At 33.5% G+C, this 22,887-nt stretch overlaps 3 protein-coding genes across 3 annotated transcripts; 1 reads left to right on the plus strand and 2 right to left on the minus strand.

Annotated features, from left to right (window-relative positions):
* Nucleotides 1-2,077: 2,077 nt before the first annotated feature.
* LOC146952684 (Zinc finger protein 622) lies at nucleotides 2,078-5,263 on the minus strand. The gene is made up of 5 exons (XM_085704669.1): nucleotides 5,046-5,263; nucleotides 3,197-3,778; nucleotides 2,951-3,120; nucleotides 2,614-2,829; nucleotides 2,078-2,494 (listed from the first exon to the last, which is right to left on the minus strand). Exons 1-5 carry the CDS (start codon nucleotides 5,148-5,150, stop codon nucleotides 2,335-2,337), a joined length of 1,233 nt encoding a protein of 410 aa, XP_085560795.1. The 5' UTR covers nucleotides 5,151-5,263; the 3' UTR covers nucleotides 2,078-2,334.
* A 5,226-nt stretch (nucleotides 5,264-10,489) lies between these two features.
* On the plus strand, nucleotides 10,490-19,290 carry LOC146952685 (plasma membrane ATPase 4-like). Its single transcript, XM_085704589.1, has 14 exons — nucleotides 10,490-10,650; nucleotides 14,697-15,053; nucleotides 15,197-15,958; nucleotides 16,138-16,260; nucleotides 16,336-16,440; nucleotides 16,540-16,684; nucleotides 16,778-16,942; nucleotides 17,066-17,304; nucleotides 17,395-17,427; nucleotides 17,535-17,616; nucleotides 17,702-17,862; nucleotides 17,950-18,123; nucleotides 18,239-18,421; nucleotides 18,689-19,290. The coding sequence occupies exons 1-14, from the start codon at nucleotides 10,603-10,605 to the stop codon at nucleotides 18,965-18,967; spliced, it is 2,856 nt and encodes a 951-aa protein (XP_085560715.1). The 5' UTR covers nucleotides 10,490-10,602; the 3' UTR covers nucleotides 18,968-19,290.
* On the minus strand, nucleotides 17,949-21,267 carry LOC146952686 (peroxidase 45-like). Its single transcript, XM_085704599.1, has 4 exons — nucleotides 20,817-21,267; nucleotides 20,500-20,697; nucleotides 19,905-20,070; nucleotides 17,949-19,771 (listed from the first exon to the last, which is right to left on the minus strand). Exons 1-4 carry the CDS (start codon nucleotides 21,030-21,032, stop codon nucleotides 19,365-19,367), a joined length of 987 nt encoding a protein of 328 aa, XP_085560725.1. The 5' UTR covers nucleotides 21,033-21,267; the 3' UTR covers nucleotides 17,949-19,364.
* Between the last annotated feature and the right edge of the window lie 1,620 nt (nucleotides 21,268-22,887).

Genomic DNA, 22,887 nt, shown 5'->3' on the forward strand with positions numbered 1-22,887 from the left:
CTTATGTAAAAACTCACTCTTAACTTATGTAAACTCAGTTTACGTAGTGTATGTAAACTCAGTTTACTTAACTCATGTAAACTGAATTTACATAAACTACGTAAACTGAATTTACATACACTACGTAAACTGAGTTTACATACACTACGTAAACTGAGTTTACATACACTATGTAAACTGAATTTACGTATACATAATTAATGTGCAGTAAACATGAATAAAAGGTATATTAGTAACTTTGGGGTGTAACTTGGATTATTTGGGGTGTGGGTAGTATCTGTCAATATGTTTTTGATCCTTATACATATACCAACTTGTCGTTTTAATTCCTCTATAATTTTTTATCGACTTTTAGTTCTTATAAAATTTTTAATTACCACTTTTGATCCTTATTTTGAAGTTAACTCATGTGTAGTTTTTGTATTTTTTAATGAAATTGTGCAGAAATGTATATAATATTGTAAAAACCTCTTATAAAAAAAATATAATTTTTTAACGAAACATGAACTTTAACCGTAAAAAATATAAAAATTCATGTTTAATTCATGTTTTGTTAGAAAATTCTATTTTTTTTTTGGGAGAGATTGTTATGATATTATAAATTATTCTGAAAATTTTTGTTCAAAAATATAAATTTTACATAAGGGTTTACTTAAAAGAAGGACCAAAAGTGAAGATGAAAAACTCTTAGGGACTAAAAGTAGAAGAAAATTTTTTAGAGACTAAAATGAAAAGTTGGTGTATTTATAAAGATAAAAAAAATATATTTAACCATTTAAATACTAAAATAAATATTTCCCTCAACAAAAATAAATAACAATAATAATAAACTTGTATAAAACATATTTACTTTTCTGGATATGTTGTTTCCTGCATTGTTTTAGGTTCATTGGTGGGAAAAGTGAGTCTCTTGGAAACATACTATGTTTTTCTCTTATGTAATTTTATTTTTTGAATGACATTTATGTATATTTTTTTCGGTGAATACATTTATGTATAATTTTAAACAAAATATTATGAATGAATTTTTAACTTATTATAGGGTCCTTGTCAAAAAAAAAAACTTATTATAGGGCCTCTTAGAAATAATTTGCACATATATTTGGGTGTTTGGATGAATGAGAAGAAAGAGCTAATGTGATATTATTCCACAAACAGAACCTTGATTTTGTGGAGAAGATTAATAATTATTGTTGTGAGAGGATTCGTAGTGAATTTAGTGATAGTTACATCCAGTAATGAACAATTTCGACTGTTTTTTTGTTGGACATTCCGTTAATGAAATTGCAAATTAATTTTAATTCTTTTTTGTCATATTATGGTTTAGTAACTACGGATTTGGTTTCAAAGTTGAGTTCACAAGAGAATTACAATATGAGTGTCGAGCACATATGTTTCAAAAACCATTGACCTGTCAATCATAAAAAGCACATTTATTTTGTATATACTTGCCTTATCAATTGTTTCCTTAATGCATTCTCTTTGACAGTAAGCATTTGTAATTCAGCTCCCTTCATTCAATACAAGATAGTACTTCATACACCAAGTTGAAAATGGACTCTAGTAAAATGTTTATTTTCTGCTATGACTTTTCATCACTTGTATCTAAATCTTTCATGCCACCTTCAAGTTAATAATAAAAAAGAGAAAAAGGCTAAATTAACTGAAACAATTAACTGAGCTTGCAAAGATTTCTCATCATCGTGCTCTATTCCCCATTCATTTCAGAGCACGCAAATAACAATGATTCGGTAATACAATCTCAAAAACTTCAAATTCAACACCATGTTTAAGGCTAAGATATTCAAAAGCAAATTCATAACAATAAAATGTAAAATATTAAAGTATAACACTATAACATATAAAGTTAAGATATATCGGACAAAACGACTAAATACTTTCCACTTGATGCCATCATTATCACGGTATCATCAATAACTTGAATATGTTTACCAGTGAAATTTCATGGTAATTATATCTACCCACAGTTGCATCAACCAAAAACATAGTATCATAAGATAACTTGTATATGTTTTCCAGTGTAATTATAGTATATGATAAACATATCACCGCAAAATTGCATCAACCAAACACGTTATATCATCCATCCCGATGCTGTTGATACCACAATCAAAAACAAAGAAACAAGTAACCAATCCAAATACCTCAATGGGAATATACCATGTCATTCCATTGAACACAAACGGTACCTTTGGATGCTTATGACAGAAAAGTAAAACAACTTAAGAAAATAAAGCTTGTAGCTTAAAAACGTTACATAGCACCCCTTGAAATGTAAACAGCGAGCAAGACACGATAAAGAGAGAATGAGGACTAATATGTGACATTGTTTGGCAGGTTCCGGATCACATTACTCTTCATCCCCATCTTGCTACGCATATGCTCCACACCTGATCTGTTCATCTGCTTCAACACTTTCAATCTCACAATTTGCTGCCTTGATTGGACAGTGGCCAGACCCATGCTCCTGTACCTGAAAAATTAAGATATTCATCCATATTACCAGGTGACAATGATTTGCTGAAGTGGTACTTTACATGTTTCCCCACAGCATTAAACAGAAAATAGAGTGCGGGTTTTAAAATGACAAACCTTGCAGCCAATTCCGCAGTAACGGCAATGTTATTTGCTGCTGATGGGCGTGGTTTCTGACGATAATATCGCAAGTATTCACGGGAACCTAGAGTTCTAGTTGATTTTTTGTCACCAGACATCTTAGTGATTACGAGCTCAGACCCATCACTAAGTTCTATATTATTATCAGCATCACCTGATACAACTAGCTGCTTCCCTTGCTCATCAACATAACTGATAAAAAGAATATTAGGAATACGAATATTTTATATCCAATGTATCAATAGGCCTTACAGATTCTATAGGGGTAATTTTAAAAGGAAAATTTGAATGATATAAAATGAATCGAACAAACCTGCTGGTATAATCATAGAATTCTTCCAACTCAACTTCCTCCTCATCGTCATCATCACCATAATGCACCTTGCAGTGATTTTTCGCTACCATGTGTTTCCTGACTGCTTCCAAGCTGCTGAAAGGATGACACCGATCGTTGCAGTACAGACACAAGTAGTCTCTTTTGACCTACAAATTGGGAAGATATTAGTATTTTTTCAGACCAAATCAAACATATTCTTTTTTTGGGAGAGGGTCGTTATACCTTCAGCCCAAGATAAGTGAGGAGTCCTTTCGGATCTTTCAAATACTCAACATCTGGAATGAAGAATCCATGATGCTTGTGCATATGAACCATGCAGTTTTCTATTGTTTTGTGCTTATGATCACACATAAAACAACACGATGGATCTAAGTCCACACCATCATCATCATCCTCATCCATGTCATCATTTTCAGCATTCTCGTCCATGTTCATATCTGTCAAGGACTTTGCAGCATCATCAACCAGATCATCATCAGAATCAACCTCCACCCATTCATCTTCGCTGTCATCATCTTCAGCAGAGTTATCAACCACTCTTTTAGGAGGAGGCTTGTTCACAACGCGTTGTGGAAGTGGCTTAATTATAGCCTTCCCATCTGACTGGCTATCTCCTTCAGAGGCCCGCATCATATGAGTTCTGGACTTAAGATGCTCGGCATGAGCCTTTTCACTTTTGTATCCCTTGCCACATAGGCCACAGCTATAGAGCATAGGGCTTTCATTAGATTTATCCCTCTCTTGAGCAAGTGCAGCTTGTCGAGCTAGAAACAATGCTTCTGTCACTCCAGGAACCCCAGCCACCTATTTATTTTTCAAAAGTGAAGCAAAAATTAACACTGCCTCTATATTTTCAGAATATAAAACAAGTTCAAGCAAGATATTCATTAGTTACCAAATCCTCCTTCACAACTACAAAACTAAGGGCCTGTTTGGATAAACAGCTTATTTGTAGCTTATAGCACAAGCACTTATCAAGATAAGCACTTATATATAAGCTTGCATAAGCTATTTTTAAAACAAGAGATAAATAACGTACAATTGTTTTTGTATAGGTTATAAGTTGTCTACTGGAGAACTTACGAAAATAAGTTGAATAAAAACTGATGAAAATTGCCATAAGCTACTTCCAACAGTTCTACCAAACATTATCACAAAACTTATGCTGATAGATAAACTCGAATAAGCCAATCCAAACGGGCCCTAATCCTACAAAAATTCTCCCTCTACTAGCAACACCTCCCACCATACCGGCATAGAACCTGGTAACCTCCCACCACACTATGGCCATTTTGGATAAACAACTTAATTTGTAGCTTACAACGAAAGCTATTTCAATTACAAAAGGCGCAATAAAGTTAAATTGTTTTTGCATAAGCTATAAACTGTTTTCATAACCTATTTTGGAGAACTTATGAAAATAAGCTGAAAACAGCTAATGAACATGTCATAAGTTTTTTGAAACAGTCACAAGTGCTTATGTCAGTAAATAAACCAATCCAAACAGGCCCTATGAGCCCTTTTAGATTGGCTTATTGAGCTTTTCTATCTATCAGCATGAGTTTATGATGCTGTTTGGTAGAACTTTTGGAAACAGCTTATGGCAATTTTCATAAGCTTTTTTCAGCTTATTTTCATCAGTTCTCCAATAGACCTTATAAAAACAACTTATAACCTATACAATAACAATACAACGTTACTTATCTTTTGCTATAAAAATAGCTTATGCAAGCTTACATATAAGCACTTATCATGACATGTAAGTGCTTGTGCAATAAGCTAAAATTAAGCTGTTTATCCAAACATGCCCTATACATAATCATACCCGAATCAATATTATGATACATCCTACCCATAACAAATTTACCCTCCCCATCAACAAAGGTATATAACAAAAGACTATTTCACAGATATCAACAAAAATGGCACTTTAATTCACACTTTAACCTAATTTCAAAGACTTGTACGCAAAACAACAAAAACAACTTATTCATTTTGCGATTAAAAGCCAAATCCAACTTATAAATAAATTATCAAAAAATTCGGTGAAAAAAAAAAAGAAGAAACGAACCTTGCGTTTGAGATTGTAGCGATGCCATTCAGATTTGTAATGAAGCTTTTGATCAGCGTCATGTGTGAATTCTGTGTTGCAAGAATTGCATGTTAATCCTGACATTGTTTTTTTGATTGCTTGGTTTAGAGAAGAGAAAATGAAAATGAAGAGAATTAGGGATTATATATAGTTGGCTATAGGCAAAAGAAATGAATTATTTTTGTTTGTTTGTCGGCGAAACGGTGAAGATTGAACGAACGAAGGTTTTGCAATCAGCGCTTGCGTAAGGTCGCATGTGTTGTGGACCGGTTCGTTTCTTTGACCCGACTCATGTTCTTCTTGGGCCTACATTTTTTTCCAACTTTTTCTGAGAATTGCTCTTTATACACCTTAGATTGCTCACAAGTACCTGAAACTTTAAAAAAATAACCCCACTTGGACTTGCGAATTAGGAGAAGTTTCAAACTAAGAGTACACATACCATAGATGAAGGGAAAAATATATCGACATTGTTAAGTTGGACACCATGAACAAGGTTTGAAATCTAGCTCCTTTACTCGTGTGTGTGTGTGTGTGTGTGAGTTCTCAAATGTTTATTGTCATTTCGTCTGTCTAAAAAAAGTTTCTAACTAGGAGTAAAAACATCAAATAAAATACACTAAAAATCTCAACAAGAGTTCTCGAGATTTGATAGTAGGCCAACCACTAATTAGTCGCACGATACACATGACAGTCTGAGATGTTGTGGGGGGGCAGAGGTATCACCTCTTGAGGAAAAAGTTAGATGGATGTATTTGAAGAAGATTTGAAATTGACCATATTAACCACGGCTAAAGAATCCATCTCCAAAATAATGTATCGTTAAACTGATTTGTCGTTTATATTTCAATGTGAAGAGTTTAGAGTTATGCCGACACAGTAGAGTAGGAATTGATCCTACGGTAGAAACCACAAATGAACTTGTCATGAGTCTCAAATCAAACATCCACAAGTAGAAACCCTGAGGACACCCATCAACATTAACCTATAATCATCGTGTGGTGGAGGAATCCAAGAAATCTATATGTTGTGTCTCAACGGTTAAGACTAAGAACCCACATGGATGTGATGAAATTGGTTTGGTTTGTTACCATGGTTCATTACTAGACGAATAAGTTGATCGCCAATTAAAGACTTCCTATTAAACATGTGACTATTTCTATTTTTTTCGAAGTTCATAAACAACAAATCCAAAGAAGATTTATCAATTGTTATGTGTTGAACCAACATTAGGAGTTGTGATGTCCCACTTCCAACCAAGCACCATTGATATAACCTAAAAAATTACTCCAAACATCTAGGATATAGGATTAATCGAGGACATTTTTACCTCTTCAGAGTCTCTTAAAACATGCATAACCATCTTAAAGATAGTCGTCACGACTAGGAGATAATTTAGAATACTTTATTAATTATGGTCCACTTTCATTTTTCCTTTATAAATAAAAAATATGAGAGGGTTTTTTTTTGGTATTTCTCTATGATTTTTAAAAAACGGCGTCCTTCTAAAATTAATCAAGTGTACTTTTAGACATAAGAAAAATGATTAGAAAAATACGAGAAAATAATGTGAAAGACCTAGACCATTTAAATACAAAGAGGATGAAGTTTTGTAGTTTGTAAAAAAGAAAGGGAGAGATATTCACATTTTGTTATGGGATCCATTTACAGAAAATCTATGAGAAAGGTAAAATATGAAAATGTTCAAATATCATTGAAAGGGATATTCATATTTTGTGTCTATCAGGTCTCAAATATGATCTAACTTTAGTGGAGAAAATCTACATGGAATAAAAAAAAACATAAATGAATTATAAAAGTTTTTCTACAAGGGTCGTATCTACTTGGAGTATTATTCTATTTGGCAAAGTTGTGACATATGATTCAAATATATGATTCATTGAAGCACTAACTATGCTTTATAGTTTATTAGTATCTTTTAACTAATAACAGACAACCATAATTGTAGATTTGCTTAAATCTCTACAAGTGTACCTATGTTTACAAATCCCGTTTCACTTATTGCGATCACATTGTTATTTTTATTTTGCATGATGTTGAGATCATTTAGATGGCAATGATAGAGGCCTTTAAGAAGATGTACCGTACTATATATTTCTTCACCATCATATCCCACTAAGTGAAATAGTACATGCCAAATCATCACCTTATTATTTTTAATATCTTGAGTGGCATTTCTAGGCCGTAGTGGGTTTTTGTGGATTGTCACAAAATTATGAATCTCTCAAACATCAATACCACTAAACCAACATGCCTAAGATGTAGATTCTTGTAACGTATAAAAGGAAACATTTTCATATGCAAAAATGGTCCACATTTTAATGGTGCAGGACCTGTTTTATGTAACTCTAAATAGTACTAACTGTGATACCCCCGATCACATGGGTCTTAATTAACTCATGTCCACGAGACTTTATCCTTTCATTTTCGAAATATCTATAATCTATGAATATAGATCATGGTTCATGGAAGGTTAAATTTTTATCATACAATACAACACCATCAAATGTTTTTTTTTCTTTCACTTTGTCACAAGTGTTATTTGTCTCGTGTCTTCTTGTGACTACTCACGAACTTCACCACATCTAAATTTCTTTTTGGGCTTTTATGATATATAAAAGAAAGTCTTAATCACTTTTTGTGATAAATCTAACTTTACTTTCAAGAACTTGAGTGCTAATCACGGGTAAGCTGCTCACTAGGTGAAAAAAAGAATTCTAAAAGTAATAATTATAAGAAGATTTATATATCTTTAAGAATTGAATCATTTTAATTACTTACTATATAGTTATTTGACTATGGTGGTAGTTAGCTTTCATCACATACTAACTATGGTGGAGTAGCAATACTAAAGCACTAAGATCAAAGCTAACTTCTTCGATAACTTGTTACATAAGTTATATCTATGGAAACTACACAGAGTAGTAACTTTGTCCTCACGGTGCAGTAAAAAAATTAAAAAGCTCTTTGAATCAATGTGTATGATTTCAGATGCAGTCAACATCAACCAACATTAACCAACATTGAAAATCATTTTACGGTGTTAATTTTTTAGAACGGTCAATAGAATTCAAACCTCCATTTTTTATTTTATTTTTGTATTTTCTAGTACATCCATTTTCAACCATACTTTTCCAAACTTCTATATTATTCATTTCTACTATAAAATTTAGTCTCGAACCTTCAAAAATATAAAATTTCATCTGATAAAATAGACTCAAATTCTACTATTTTTTAAACTAAAATTAATATTTAGCTAATATTGTTTCAATCCTTTCAACAACAAAAACCCTTCAATCAAAATCCTCTAGAAAGAAAAACTAATTAAATCAATTGATTTTACAATATTAACCAAAATCAAATAAACTAATTTATTAAATGATTCTTACCATTAACCTAAAAATAAGGTAACATACCAGAAAGCTACCTGTTGACGGATATATAAATTGGAAAATGCTAGTATTAGCGAAGCGGTGTTCGGGAATGAATTCACGAGTGACTTGGCAACTTTACATCCTTTGGATTTTACAATTATTTGAGACACCGCTTTATCAAAAAAAAAAAAAAATCAAAGCAGGACCCCGTGATTTGTGGAAAGGAACAAGTTTAATTGGTTGAATGTTGTGTCGGGACAGTTTCGTGAGTTTTTTCCTCGAGAGATATAGCAAAACTCATATAAATTTCATGACATTAATCATTGATCATCACATGTTGTACCTATAGCATGCAATTCAAACGCTAGAACATGGAAAATACCCAAACATATATCCTAGTAGGCTTTCCTTTCAAAAAAAAAATATATATATCCTAGTAGGCAAGAAGCCAAATTTGTGTCATCAGTAACAACAGAAAAGAATAGATGTTTCGCACTGAATCTAGATATTTGATGACATGTTGGATTTTTTTTAAGCTAACAAAAAGAAAATTTATTGATAAAAAGAGAACAACAAAAACAAAAAAGACCACAAAAAACAAAAATAAGAGGATAAAACTAACACTCATTCTAAACAAATTCAAGACTAATTTGGAAATTGTTCTCCTTGTATTGAATCTTTTTTAATTAATGATATCATTTAAGTTTGCTTTGGTAAAAAAAAAAAAGACTAATTTGGACGTTCCATTTTTATGATTTTAGATAGAGACAGATTCAGAAACCAATCGAACGGAGGGTTAGAATTTTTTTTACATAAAATATAATAAGTGTAGTTATATTTTGAATTTTTTTTTTTACATAATACTCTCCATGAGATATATTATGGAAAATGCTAACAAGTGCCCTAAGGGCATTGTTTAAGCATCTAAAAGTAGCAACTTTTGCATTGGAAATTGTACGGTTATGACTGTAACATGTGTTTGACTTGTATTTTCAAGACATAATTTCTTTTTATGGGTTCCTTAAACAATGCCCTTAGGGCACTTGTTAGCAAGACTCATATATTATATGGAACGTACATTGCCTCAAGATTTCCCACGAAGCAAAAAAACATGTGTGATGGAAATAAAGGTATGTATGATATGGCTCTGGCCCTAAACCAAGAGTTGTGACTCTTGCAGGATTGTAGGAGTGGGTAAGAAAAGGGAAATAGCATTAGTTTTCCCATACTTTAGAAAAGAGAAATTATACGGTCTCCCTTAAAAAGAGAAATTATACGGTCTAATGTACGGAACGGTGCAGTTTTGTTAAACAACAATATATAAATTTGTATTTTCTTAAAAGTAAAGCAAAGATAGATTAATGTTTCCAAAAATAGTGTTATAACCATTTAACCTTATAAACCAAGCAATTGAGCTGGTCATTAAATGACAAATTGTTTAGGAGAATTTTGTTCAAAAGGATCTGAGTTCGATTCGTGAAATGAATATACAAATTAAGTCCACACTATTTTTGCTAAAAAATATATTATACTTTTTGATACGACATTGATAGTTTATGAACTAAATTAAATCGAGATGATTCAGCTCAATTCCGAAATCGTTTATATACATTCATCTCATTTCAATTTTTTTGTTGCAATTCGTTAAGTGGTTCGGTTGGTTTTTATGATTTTTTTTAACAACCCTACACATAAGTGTAGATGGTTCTCTACGTACAACTCATATTATAAAAGACTAGACATGTGATAAGTTATGGATAGACATGTTCAAACCGACTTTATATCTTCTCTTTATGTTTAATGTGTGTAAGTTTTATCGCCGTATTCTTTCAAAAGACAATATAAATGTAAACACTAGACAAGACACCTAAACTAAAAAAGTTAGACACGTAGAGTAGTTCACGGTTTCACTTCAAAAAATCATATACATCACACAACACAACTCAAGAGCCTAACCTCAAACCTTACTCTTTTTTCCATCTTCTTCCTCTTTATATATTATCTCTACCTAGCTGCATTTATTTTCTTGTGTACTTTTTCACTAACCCCATGACTCAACACTTTTCTATTTAATCCAACCCTCTTTTCTCATTCATTTCTCTCGTATAATTCATTTATCTTTCACGTTTCCTTCTTCAAACATGGGAGGTATCAGCCTCGAAGAGATTAAAAATGAAAGCGTCGATCTTGTATGTATTCTATGCTACTTTCCCCTTATCTTTTCTTTTCTTTTTCATACCTTTTTTTTCCCTACTCACCATTTTTCTTCATGAGTAGGATTACTTAACAGCAACAATTTTATTTTCTTTTGGTGTTTCTCTTAACATTATATATATATAGATAGATAGATAGATAAATAGATAGATAGATAGATAGTTGTAACCTATGAAGTTTTTATGTTTTATTACGGTAGACTGATTGATTATTTGTTTGAGAAGAGGCCATTTTGCCGTTGTTGTCGTGGCAACTTTGTATGAAAAATATTAGTAGTCACTCCCTCCCTCGGGTCTGAAAAATAAGAGAGGATTGTTTTTTCATTTTCATTGAATTAATGATATATTTTTTTAATATAGATTAGATACATCATTTATTCATTTGAAAAAAAGAAGTTTCTCTTATTTTCTTTTTTTTTTGTGGTGGTCGGGATTTGAACCCCGGACCTTGCATATTTTATGCATTGTCCATACCAACTGAGTTAAGCTCACGAGGACATTTCTCTTATTTTCTAAACCGGCGAGAGTAATTGTTACCTTATTACTATTTTCTCACCCAAATATGTTGTTATTAGAATACATAGGTTTGACACTAACACAGTGACATTGTATTGTTCTAACCATGAACAATAATATTTTCTTTTTGGTCCCTTTTATTATTATTTTTTATATACAGGAGGATTTTTATACGGTGAACAAAAAAAATATTAACCATATTTTTCAACATTAACCACAAACATGTAATTCATTAACAACTTATTTTAAACAGTTTCAAAAAAATATCTTGAAAATTAAAATTGTTCTTTTAAAGTCAAACTTTTTATGAATATTAAAATTGTTTTCTTAAAGATTTACAAGAATATAAATATCTTGAAAATTGTTCAAAGGCGTGAACTCAGCGATAAGAGCTAGACTTTATCCTTCTTTAAAAAAGTTTGACTTTGTCTCCTAAATACATAGTAGAGTTCAAATGTCACCCAAATCCACTTGTAAATTAGTCATTAGTGTTATTTTTAATTAATAATTTTTTTCCCTAAAATCAATCTTGCAAGTTTCAGCAATGCATTAATTACTGATTTTTTCAATTAATGAATAATTTTATTTTGACAAAAAATAACCAATTTTATTGATTATCCAGTTAAAATATTTAGCTATAACTAATAATTTGTTTTGACAAAAGCTATAACTAATAGATAGTTATTTGACTAATTAAATTAAATATCGGAAAAATGTGACTAAGATGTTTTGTCAAAAACAAATACTGACTAAAATTATTTTTCTATGATTATGATTTACGACTTTACTCACTATATAATTGGGTCAAAATACTCTCTATTTCTAAAAAAAATGAAATATTTCATTTAAGAGAAAGATAAATACAAATGAGATATTGTTGCGATCTACTTAAAAATATAATAAAAAAAATTAATCCTACAGACAGTTATTTATGTTTTAATTTTTTGAGAGGACATATATTTTTTTTTTGAAGAAGGATATATCATTTATGTTATCTTTCATAAATGGAATCTATGGAGTAATTTTTATTTATTTTTTGATAGAATCTATCATTTTTTTTTTAGAAATAAAGAAAATCTAAACTCCATAAAGTCAGAGTGTGGTAGCTAAGAACAAGTGACAATTTAATTATATTTTTTATGTTTTACTAAATAAAAGTAACTATAGAAATTCTCACAAGTGTTTTTGTTAAGAAGTGCATTTTTATTTTATCTAGAAATGATGCATTCAAAATTTTAAAACTTTAGTTATATTTTTACATTTTTTTTAGGGACGTTATATTTTTACATAAAACTCGTCACTCATTTTCTTTTTCGACATCTTAATAAATTCTAGTACTCTTAAAACATTAGTTAGCGTGATCCAAATTTACATCAAGACAGACCCGGATACTAGCATCTATTTAAAGTAGGGTAGAATCATTGATATAATTTGTTCACCATAAAATTTATGGGTGTATATAAATTTGATGGTGTGATATTTTTTTTGAACTCCATCCAACTCAAAAAGATAAGCTAAGTATAGTGGGAAAACCTTGTTTGGCCAAAGGAAAATATGTTTAAGTACTGCGAGAAATCCGTAACTTACTTCAGTTGATGTAAGCAAAGTCTAAAAATAGCTTAATTTCCAAACACGGCACGCTTTTTAATTTGTTTATTCTGGTATCTTCATGCATGTGCCTTTATGGTAGCTGAAATGTCATGTATCCTCTTAGATCCTCTTAGATATTGATGAATTGTTCATCCATAATTTAGATCCTCTTAGAAAAGGAAAATATGTTTAAGTACTGCGAGAAATCCGTAACTTACTTCAGTTGATGTAAGCAAAGTCTAAAAATAGCTTAATTTCCAAACACGGCACGCTTTTTAATTTGTTTATTCTGGTATCTTCATGCATGTGCCTTTATGGTAGCTGAAATGTCATGTATCCTCTTAGATCCTCTTAGATATTGATTTGTTCATCCATAATTTAGATCCTCTTAGATATTGATGAATTGTTCATCCATAATTTTATTTTATTTTTATATTTCTTAGAAATGGTGGTTGGGCCTAACACAACCCCACAAAACCGGCTTGTGAGGTGAGGATTGCCCCCACTTATAAACAAATTGTCAGGCCAACTCCTAACCGATGTGGGACTCTTAACACACCCCCTCACGCTCAGGATTGCACATCGCGTGAACATTTGTTTATTCTGGTATCTTCATGCATGTGCCTTTATGGTAGCTGAAATGTCTGAAATGTCATGTATCCTCTTAGATCCTATCCTCTTAGATCCTCTTAGATATTGATGAATTGTTCATCCATAATTTTATTTTATTTTTATATTTCTTAGAAATGGTGGTTGGGCCTAACACAACCCCACAAAACCGGCTTGTGAGGTGAGGATTGCCCCCACTTATAAACAAATTGTCAGGCCAACTCCTAACCGATGTGGGACTCTTAACACACCCCCTCACGCTCAGGATTGCACATCGCGTGAACATTTGTTTATTCTGGTATCTTCATGCATGTGCCTTTATGGTAGCTGAAATGTCTGAAATGTCATGTATCCTCTTAGATCCTATCCTCTTAGATCCTCTTAGATATTGATGAATTGTTCATCCATAATTTTATTTTATTTTTTATTTTATTTTTATATTTCTTAGAAATGGTGGTTGGGCCTAACACAACCCCACAAAACCGGCTTGTGAGGTGAGGATTGCCCCCACTTATAAACAAATTGTCAGGCCAACTCCTAACCGATGTGGGACTCTTAACACACCCCCTCACGCTCAGGATTGCACATCGCGTGAACATAAATGACGGGTGGCCCAATAACGGAAACCTGACAACAGGTGGCCCATAATCGTGAAGAGGCTCTGATACCATCTTAGAAATGGTGGTTGGGCCTAACACAACCCCACAAAACCGGCTTGTGAGGTGAGGATTGCCCCCACTTATAAACAAATTGTCAGGCCAACTCCTAACCGATGTGGGACTCTTAACAATATTAGTTTTGAAATCTTACTAGTTTTATTAAATTATACTAACTCCGTTTAAAAAAAAAAAATTTAATGTTTAGTTTATCCATGTTAAATAGTTAAGTTTTTCTTCTTTCTTTTTTTGACATGGGATTTTTCTTTCATTAAATATGACGGACATAGCCAAAATGAGTTGATTTCAATATGTACCAATGTCTGAATGGAACTTGAGATTATTAGAGCCCTTTCTCATGCAAACAAGCTGAGACTAAAGATAGAAAAATCCTATGGAAACAAAACCTTAATATTTTTATTGAAATGTTCATTACTTAAAATCAAGTCATGTTGGTCTTTCCTTCACGAAGTTACATTGATTTCATCATAAAAAGTTTATAGCATATTAGTCCTTTAAATTAATGCAGTATTCTTAAAAACCTTTGAACAACATGCAACATATAAGATACAGTTTCTGCATTATGTTATCCAACATTTGGAAAATTGTAACAAGCATTGAAATGAAACATTGTTAATGTTGTTTCTGTAGGAACGGATTCCAATAGACGAGGTGTTTGAGCAGTTAAAATGCTCAAGACAAGGTCTGACATCAGAGGAAGGAGCCAACAGGCTTCAAGTCTTTGGACCAAACAAATTGGAAGAGAAAAAAGAGAGCAAGTTTTTGAAGTTTTTGGGTTTTATGTGGAATCCTTTATCATGGGTTATGGAAGCTGCTGCTATCATGGCCATTGCTTTGGCTAATGGTGATGGAAGGCCCCCTGATTGGCAAGACTTTGTTGGAATCATTGCTTTATTAGTCATCAACTCCACTATCAGTTTCATTGAAGAAAACAATGCTGGCAATGCCGCCGCTGCTCTCATGGCTGGTTTAGCTCCCAAGACCAAGGTTTTGTTTTACATCTATTCACTAACTGGTCATCATATACTAGTTTGCTTATGCATGTTGCACCATGTAACAGTGCCTCCATTTATATACTAGTTCGATTATTTATACGTTTGTTTAACTTTTAGGGTGACAAAATATTTTAGGTACTAAGAGATGCTAGATGGAGTGAACAAGATGCTGCAATTTTAGTACCAGGAGACATAATCAGCATCAAGTTAGGAGATATTGTTCCAGCTGATGCGCGTCTTCTCGAGGGAGATCCTTTGAGCATTGATCAGTCTGCTTTAACAGGAGAATCACTTCCTGTAACAAAGAGTTCCTCGGACGAAGTGTTTTCAGGTTCGACTGTTAAGAAGGGTGAGATTGAAGCAGTTGTTATTGCTACTGGTGTGCACACCTTTTTCGGTAAAGCGGCTCATTTAGTTGATAGTACAAACCAAGTTGGACACTTTCAGAAAGTGCTTACAGCAATTGGAAACTTCTGCATTTGTTCAATCGCTATTGGAATATTGGTTGAGCTTATAGTGATGTATCCGATACAACACCGCAAGTATAGAGATGGAATCGACAATCTTTTGGTGCTCTTGATTGGTGGAATTCCCATTGCCATGCCAACTGTTTTGTCTGTCACTATGGCTATTGGTTCTCATAGGCTTGCACAGCAAGGTGCAATTACAAAGAGAATGACCGCTATTGAGGAAATGGCTGGAATGGATGTTCTTTGCAGTGATAAAACTGGAACTCTCACTCTGAATAAGCTTAGTGTTGATAGAAACTTGATCGAAGTGTTTGCCAAGGGTATTGAGAAGGAATATGTGATGCTTTTAGCAGCAAGAGCTTCTAGGACTGAAAATCAAGATGCCATAGATGCTGCAATAGTTGGAATGCTTGCTGATCCTAAAGAGGTAAATATGTCAAAACTTGCGTCTTTTTTAAACAAGTACAATGAAAGGAAAAAAATAAGTTGAATTTTGGATATGGATAAAATTTTGTTTGAACAGTAACCCTGGTTCAAAAGAAAACATATACGAAAAATATGAATTGAGTATGAATAACATTTAATTTTTATGTTCTTAATGACTAGGCAAGAGCTGGTATCAGGGAGGTGCATTTTCTTCCATTCAATCCTGTAGACAAGAGGACTGCTCTTACATATATTGATTCCGATGGAAAATGGCATCGAGCGAGCAAAGGAGCTCCTGAGCAGGTCAATATCGGTTTCATTATCATGATTTTCTGATGTTATAGAAGATAACTTGGCCATGTTTTTCTCATGTTTTAGATTATAAACCTGTGCAACTGCAAAGAAGATGTCAGGAAAAAGGTTCATGCAGTGATTGATAAGTTTGCGGAGCGTGGACTTCGGTCTTTAGGTGTTGCACGACAGGTCTGTAAAAAACGATATCAATTATCAATATTTCTAATTTTGTACTTAATTTAATTAAATTGTTTTATAATTGCTTGTATTATACGATTTCTGTAACAGGAGGTACCTGAGAGAACGAAAGATAGTCCTGGTGGACCATGGCAATTTGTCGGTCTGCTACCGTTGTTTGATCCTCCAAGGCATGATAGTGCTGAAACAATTAGAAGAGCACTTAACCTTGGTGTGAATGTTAAGATGATTACTGGTAAGGGTTTAGGCCACATTTTGTTATAGCATACACCACAACTCAAAGTTTTCTGTAGCTTTGAAATCGCTTGCGGTGTCTGTTGTTCACTAGGGGATCAGCTTGCCATTGGAAAGGAAACTGGCAGACGGCTTGGAATGGGAACAAACATGTATCCATCGTCTGCTTTGCTTGGTCAAGACAAAGATTCTTCTATTTCGGCTCTTCCAGTTGACGAGTTGATCGAGAAGGCTGATGGATTTGCAGGAGTATTTCCAGGTATGCCACTTTTGAAGAACACACGCTTCTCCAAAGTGCCATGTCAGACACGTTTTGTTCAAATTGTCCAACACTTTGAAGTTTTTACATTTTAGTCCCTTTTATCTTTGTTTGATATGGTAGAGCACAAATACGAAATCGTCAAGAGGCTGCAAGAGAAGAAGCATATATGTGGAATGACAGGAGATGGTGTAAACGATGCTCCTGCATTAAAGAAAGCCGATATCGGAATAGCTGTTGCCGATGCTACAGATGCTGCTAGAAGTGCTTCTGATATTGTCCTCACTGAACCTGGTCTTAGTGTCATTATTAGCGCCGTGCTCACCAGCCGAGCAATTTTTCAAAGGATGAAGAATTATACTGTTAGTTTCCTTGCATATCTAATTCAATAGTTTGAATTTACTCAAAAAAAATTTAGTTGAGTAATCGCAAAAAGTTTGATTGTCGAACAGATTTATGCTGTATCGATCACCATCCGTATTGTGGTAAGTGTTGAAATTTGTTTGATGCAAAAAACATGTCAACTTTTTTTTCTTTTCTATATACTTCATTCAAACTATATACTTATTTGATTTACTTTTCATTTTGTTAGTTCGGTTTTATGTTTATTGCGTTGATCTGGAAGTTTGATTTTGCACCCTTCATGGTTTTGATTATTGCCATACTAAATGATGGTAAGTGAACATTTGCTTGACCTTCAAGTCATTCTCTTGGCAATTTTCTTAAACTCATTTCCTTACACTGTCTCCATACATGTAGGTACCATTATGACAATATCAAAGGATAGAGTGAAACCGTCTCCACTACCTGATAGTTGGAAACTGAGGGAGATATTTGCAACTGGTGTTGTGCTAGGAAGTTACATGGCACTAATGACAGTAGTATTTTTCTGGGCAATGAAAGATTCCAACTTTTTTTCGGTAAATTAATTTATATTTCCTTTTTAACTCACTATTATCACCAACTAGCTGAAATAGTAAGCACTGATAGCTTTAAATATGTTACAGAACAAGTTTGGCGTGAGGCCTATAAGGCATAACCCTGATGAGATGATGGCGGCTTTATATCTACAAGTTAGTATAATAAGCCAAGCACTAATTTTTGTAACTAGATCACGCAGTTGGTCTTTCGCCGAAAGACCTGGTCTTCTCCTACTTGGTGCTTTTCTAATTGCTCAACTGGTAAGCTTGAATCTCTTATTCTTCAATCAACAATGCTATATATAAGTAGCATGTGTTAGTTTCCTAACATATCAGAAGTATTGAGACCATTTTATTTTGTTCTGTTATTTGACAGATTGCAACATTTATAGCAGTGTATGCTAATTGGGGATTTGCAAGAATAAAGGGAATGGGATGGGGTTGGGCTGGTGTGATTTGGTTGTATAGCTTGGTAACTTATATCCCTCTTGATTTACTCAAATTCGCAATCCGCTATTTTCTTAGTGGCAAGGCTTGGGATAATCTTCTGGAAAATAAGGCAAGCTCTTTTTTTATTGTTTGTTTATCATTGTGTTGAGTTGTTGACGTGGAAGAGCTTTGGCACAACGGGTAGGTTGTTGCCTTGTTTTGTGACTTGAATGAAGGTCACATGTTTTCAAATATCGGAAGCCTATCTGCTTTGTAGGGATAGGCCGCGTACATCTTATTTCTCCAAACTCTACTTGGTGGGAGCCTTGTGCACTGAGCCGTTCTATTCGTTGCATTGCATTGTTGATCTAACTGTGTTCATGCTTTCTTATCACAGACTGCCTTCACTACAAAGAAAGACTATGGAAAAGAAGAGAGGGAAGCACAATGGGCGGCTGCGCAGAGAACACTTCACGGTCTTCAGCCTCCGGAAGCCTCCAACGTTTTCAATGAAAAGAATAGCTATAGAGAACTTTCGGAGATTGCGGAGCAAGCCAAGAGACGTGCTGAAGTTGCAAGGCTTAGGGAGGTTCATACCCTCAAGGGACATGTAGAATCGGTGGTGAAGCTGAAGGGACTAGACATTGATACAATTCAGCAGCACTATACAGTTTAAGAAGCTTCAACAATTTTCAAGAAGTATTGGTTCAGTGTTTTTCTCTGCGAACAGCATTGCATCTAATGACGAAGAAATACTCGAAGATATTAGTCAATCTATCTTTTAAGTTACAAAAAAAGGAGTCTTGAAAAAATTTGGATGGTTAATCCTTTTACTATCTATGCTAGGAGGAGATACTATTCTCAAGTATCAAATAACATCACTGATAGTTTTTTTTTTTTTTAACATTAGCATTGTTAATGCCACACTTAAAGCTCAATACATTGGTATTGATACTGTTGCTTTTATCTCAATATATTGATATTGGTACCTTTTCTCAACACATTCATAACAACAGAAAGAAAAAACTAGAAGAAATATTTGATAATAATGATCTCAAAACAAGGTGAATGGCTCAGTTAATCATCGAGCAATCGCGTCTGATTTCGCCCTGTCTTCCTGTTTTGACACCGATTCGACCAAGCTTTGTTATAGCAATGACAAAGGATCTTTCAAAGGCTGTGTTATCTGATGCAAACAAGTTCACTAGGTTTCTTGAACTTTTATGAGTAAACAAAGATTGATCTGAAGAGAGTAGTCCAATTCCTTGCTGAAGATTCTTGTAGTACTGGTTATCAAATGTCCTAGGTGTAATAGGATCCATGTCAATGGCAAGTCTAGGGTCAACATCTTTTGGACACACATTTTGGAGCTGTTTTGCATATCCACGATTAAGTGATGGATCAATTACCTTCCCACTTTTGAAGTTGTAAATTCGTTTCGAAAATTGGCTGCAGTGAGAGAATCCAATAGTATGCGCTCCTGCAACCATTCATTTCAGTTTAAATTATTGAATATCAAAATCATTTTTTTTAATCTGCAATAAACGAGTCCTAAATAACGAGTCTCATATTCTCGAGCGAACAAGTTTTGCTCATAATTATGAATAAACTACCTGATAGAGCAATTAGATCAGTAAGAGTGAGGCCATGCGAAGCAAACATTTTGGTTAGCTTTGCTAGTTTAAATTCTGGATGAGGTAAATGGTTTGTCACACTTGCTTTTGTAGATGTTCTCCCATCGAGCCGTCCCAACTCTACTGCATAAGATGGCCCTCCTGTCTGAAAAAGCAATTATTTTTTGTATTCAGCTAATAACAATGTTACAATTATCTACATGGCCAAAGTTATTCAATAATGTTATAAATATCAGCCATAAGAAGAATGATATTTTATAAATTTGCTTATAAATGGGAGTAGCCTCCCGATCAAGGTTTTAATCGGTTCAGGAAGGAAAACTGGAACCGAACCGTTATAATAGTTTAGTAAAACTGAACAGAATTTTTAATGGTTTGTCGTGAATCAAACCAAACTGGTATAAGGTTCGGTACACCAGTTTCATGTTTCCAGTCCAATCGAACACACTAGAACTATCTTTACAGAAAACTGAACTATACCTTTTCGAACCGAACTTTACTAAATTGCAATGATTAACTTATATTAGGATTGTTAAAAAAACAAAATTTTATATTATGATTGTTGCTTATTTACCAATGCTATGACATCCCTAGTTGCCAATGCCAAAATGTCAGCACATGAAACCTTGTTTTGGCAGCCAGGTACACTATCAACTGCAGCCTTTGCTTTGATTACTGTGTCAAATCCATCACCAGCTAGTGAAAGATTAATAGGATTATCTTTTTCTGAAGTGCTGTTTCTTGTAGCTAACATCACAGAAGCATCACATCCCTGTACATACATACACAAATACATCATTATAAAGTTTAACAGCAACTAATGTAAAACACAGACTCCGACACAGACACTAGACACGACACAAATACATGCCAAAAACATAGAACACTGACCTGAACAAAACAATCATGGAAAAAGAGCCTAAGTGTAGCAGGTGCTGTAACAAATGTTTGCTGAAGTTTCATCTCAACTGCATTTTTGACTATTGATTCAACATTTGGACATGTGTTTCTGTAATAGTCAACTCTAAGTTTTGTTGCATTACAAGTAGTCATGAGCTGCAAAAGAAACAGGTTAACAAGGAAGGTGAGGAAGCTGAGAGAACCCATTTCTTGGTTTTTTTTTTTTTTTTTTGTTCTATAGTGTTGAAATATTAGGCTTAGTTTGGTGATTGCATGCTTAGTATTTAAATATACACAGGAAACAATAGAAGGAAAATAACTACTCTCCACTACAAGCCAAAATGCTGATTGAAAAAGTGTTGTGAACTTTGAGAATATCTGACATAGCACTCACTGTGATGGTCACATTAATTAATTTGTGTGATGAGTTTGAAGTGGAAGCTCTTGAAGTGTGGTGATACTACTTCTTTATTAAAAGTGCATATTAAATTTATGTTATACATAGAAACCTAGTATGGTCCCACACATAGTGTAAGGTCCTTTTTCTATATATATAACTTGGTATAGTGAGATAGTAGCTGTATACACAAACTTCAATTGCCACTTCAATTCTTATCATATGATAGCCACTTTGTATACTACTTTATGGTTCGTATTTACTGTTCTGGTAATTCCTATTAAAAATAAGTGAATGGAAGAATGACACATTGCACTAAGCCATGTGTGCTCCTCTTTTCTTTTCTTTTTGTTCTCTTTCCCTTTTGCCCCTCTTTTATCATGCGAATTTTTTTTTTTATCGATTTGTCTATTTATAAATATGAAATTGGTGGTGTTTTACTAAACTTTATGAACATTCATACGAGAGTTAGACAAAATTTGTCATGAGAAACTTGCATTATGATCTAAGAATCATGTGAAATCCAGACCATGAAAAGATAAAAGGATGGGAGAGTTCTATAATTTATTTTACCACCCATGCCATCATAAGATACCGTAAGAAATGAAGATGGAGGAAACGTTTCCTTTCTTTTCTTTACTAACGTTAACTTAACAATGTTTAGTAAGATCAGTAGCCATTAAGGGATTGTGTCCATTAGTTTTTCTTGTGGATCTAACCCATCTATTGAAAATTCATTTGTAGAGTTCATTTAGTATCAATTAAGTGATTGAACTCAAGTGGTTAATGAGTTTCAGTTAGTGAGAAATCGTTCAGGATGACCTGAGTTTGAATCTTGACTAAAACAATTTTTTGTCACACTTACTTAACTTCTGACTGAATTTTGGATAAATAGGACACCTTCCTCTAGAAATCAAGAGTTAAGTCAAAAAGCTATGAGTTGATTTAATATCCCGGTTTGAATGAATGAAATGGATCTTCAAAATCATGAGTGGTAGCAAAGATGAGCTAATTATAACGTTGATTTTTGGTTTTGATAGGGAATCTATTAAGAGGATGGAGCAATTCGACAATCAAAACTCCTGTTAAAATCCATCAGCCTTCTCAATCAACTCATCATTGTGGACCAAGCATCCTTCTCTTGACCAAAAAAATTGCTAGGGGATCCGCTTGCCATTGGAAAAGAAACAAAAAGAGGGCTTGGAGTGGGAACAAACATGTATCTATCATTTGCATTGCTTCTACTGATGATGTTCCTATTGATGAGTTGATTGAGAAAGCAGATGAATTCATAGGAGTATTTCCAGGCATATACTTAATTTATCAAGTAAATATTTGTCACTGCTGTTGTCCATAGATCTCCACTTCTGGACAGTTGGAAACTGAGGGAGGCACAGATCTCCACTTTGCCACAGTTGAGTTGAGCCTAGCTCCACTTTGCCACAGTTGTAAATATTTGCCACAGTCCGAATCAATGGGTATAGACATAAAGTTCTCATATAAAAAGTTTCAAACTGCAACTTCCTCACCTTTAATTTTTTTTTAAGTTCTAGTAATCAATGAAAACTACAATCTTAGGAAAATAGTACAAATCAAATATGAATTATTAACAGAAAATATACAGAACCTAAATCAGAGATATTATGTTTAGAGTTAGTGAGTGTT

The sequence above is a fragment of the Medicago sativa genome, chromosome 1 (assembly GCF_051527215.1).
Source record: "Medicago sativa cultivar Bolivia chromosome 1, Bolivia_mono, whole genome shotgun sequence".
NCBI classification, from domain to species: Eukaryota; Viridiplantae; Streptophyta; class Magnoliopsida; order Fabales; family Fabaceae; genus Medicago; species Medicago sativa.

Coding starts and splice junctions, on each gene's coding strand:
- LOC146952684 (XM_085704669.1), bottom strand. CDS start 5,150: ATGTCAGGATTAACATGCAATTCTTGCAACACAGAATTCACACATGAC. Junction 2,830..2,950: donor TTCTATGATTATACCAGCAG/GTTTGTTCGATT, acceptor TCTTTTTATCAG/TTATGTTGATGAGCAAGGGA. Junction 2,495..2,613: donor ACTGCGGAATTGGCTGCAAG/GTTTGTCATTTT, acceptor TTAATTTTTCAG/GTACAGGAGCATGGGTCTGG.
- LOC146952686 (XM_085704599.1), bottom strand. CDS start 21,032: ATGGGTTCTCTCAGCTTCCTCACCTTCCTTGTTAACCTGTTTCTTTTG. Junction 20,071..20,499: donor CTAGGGATGTCATAGCATTG/GTAAATAAGCAA, acceptor TTGCTTTTTCAG/ACAGGAGGGCCATCTTATGC. Junction 19,772..19,904: donor TGATCTAATTGCTCTATCAG/GTAGTTTATTCA, acceptor GAATGGTTGCAG/GAGCGCATACTATTGGATTC.
- LOC146952685 (XM_085704589.1), top strand. CDS start 10,603: ATGGGAGGTATCAGCCTCGAAGAGATTAAAAATGAAAGCGTCGATCTT. Junction 10,651..14,696: donor AAAATGAAAGCGTCGATCTT/GTATGTATTCTA, acceptor TTGTTTCTGTAG/GAACGGATTCCAATAGACGA. Junction 17,863..17,949: donor AAGATTCCAACTTTTTTTCG/GTAAATTAATTT, acceptor AATATGTTACAG/AACAAGTTTGGCGTGAGGCC.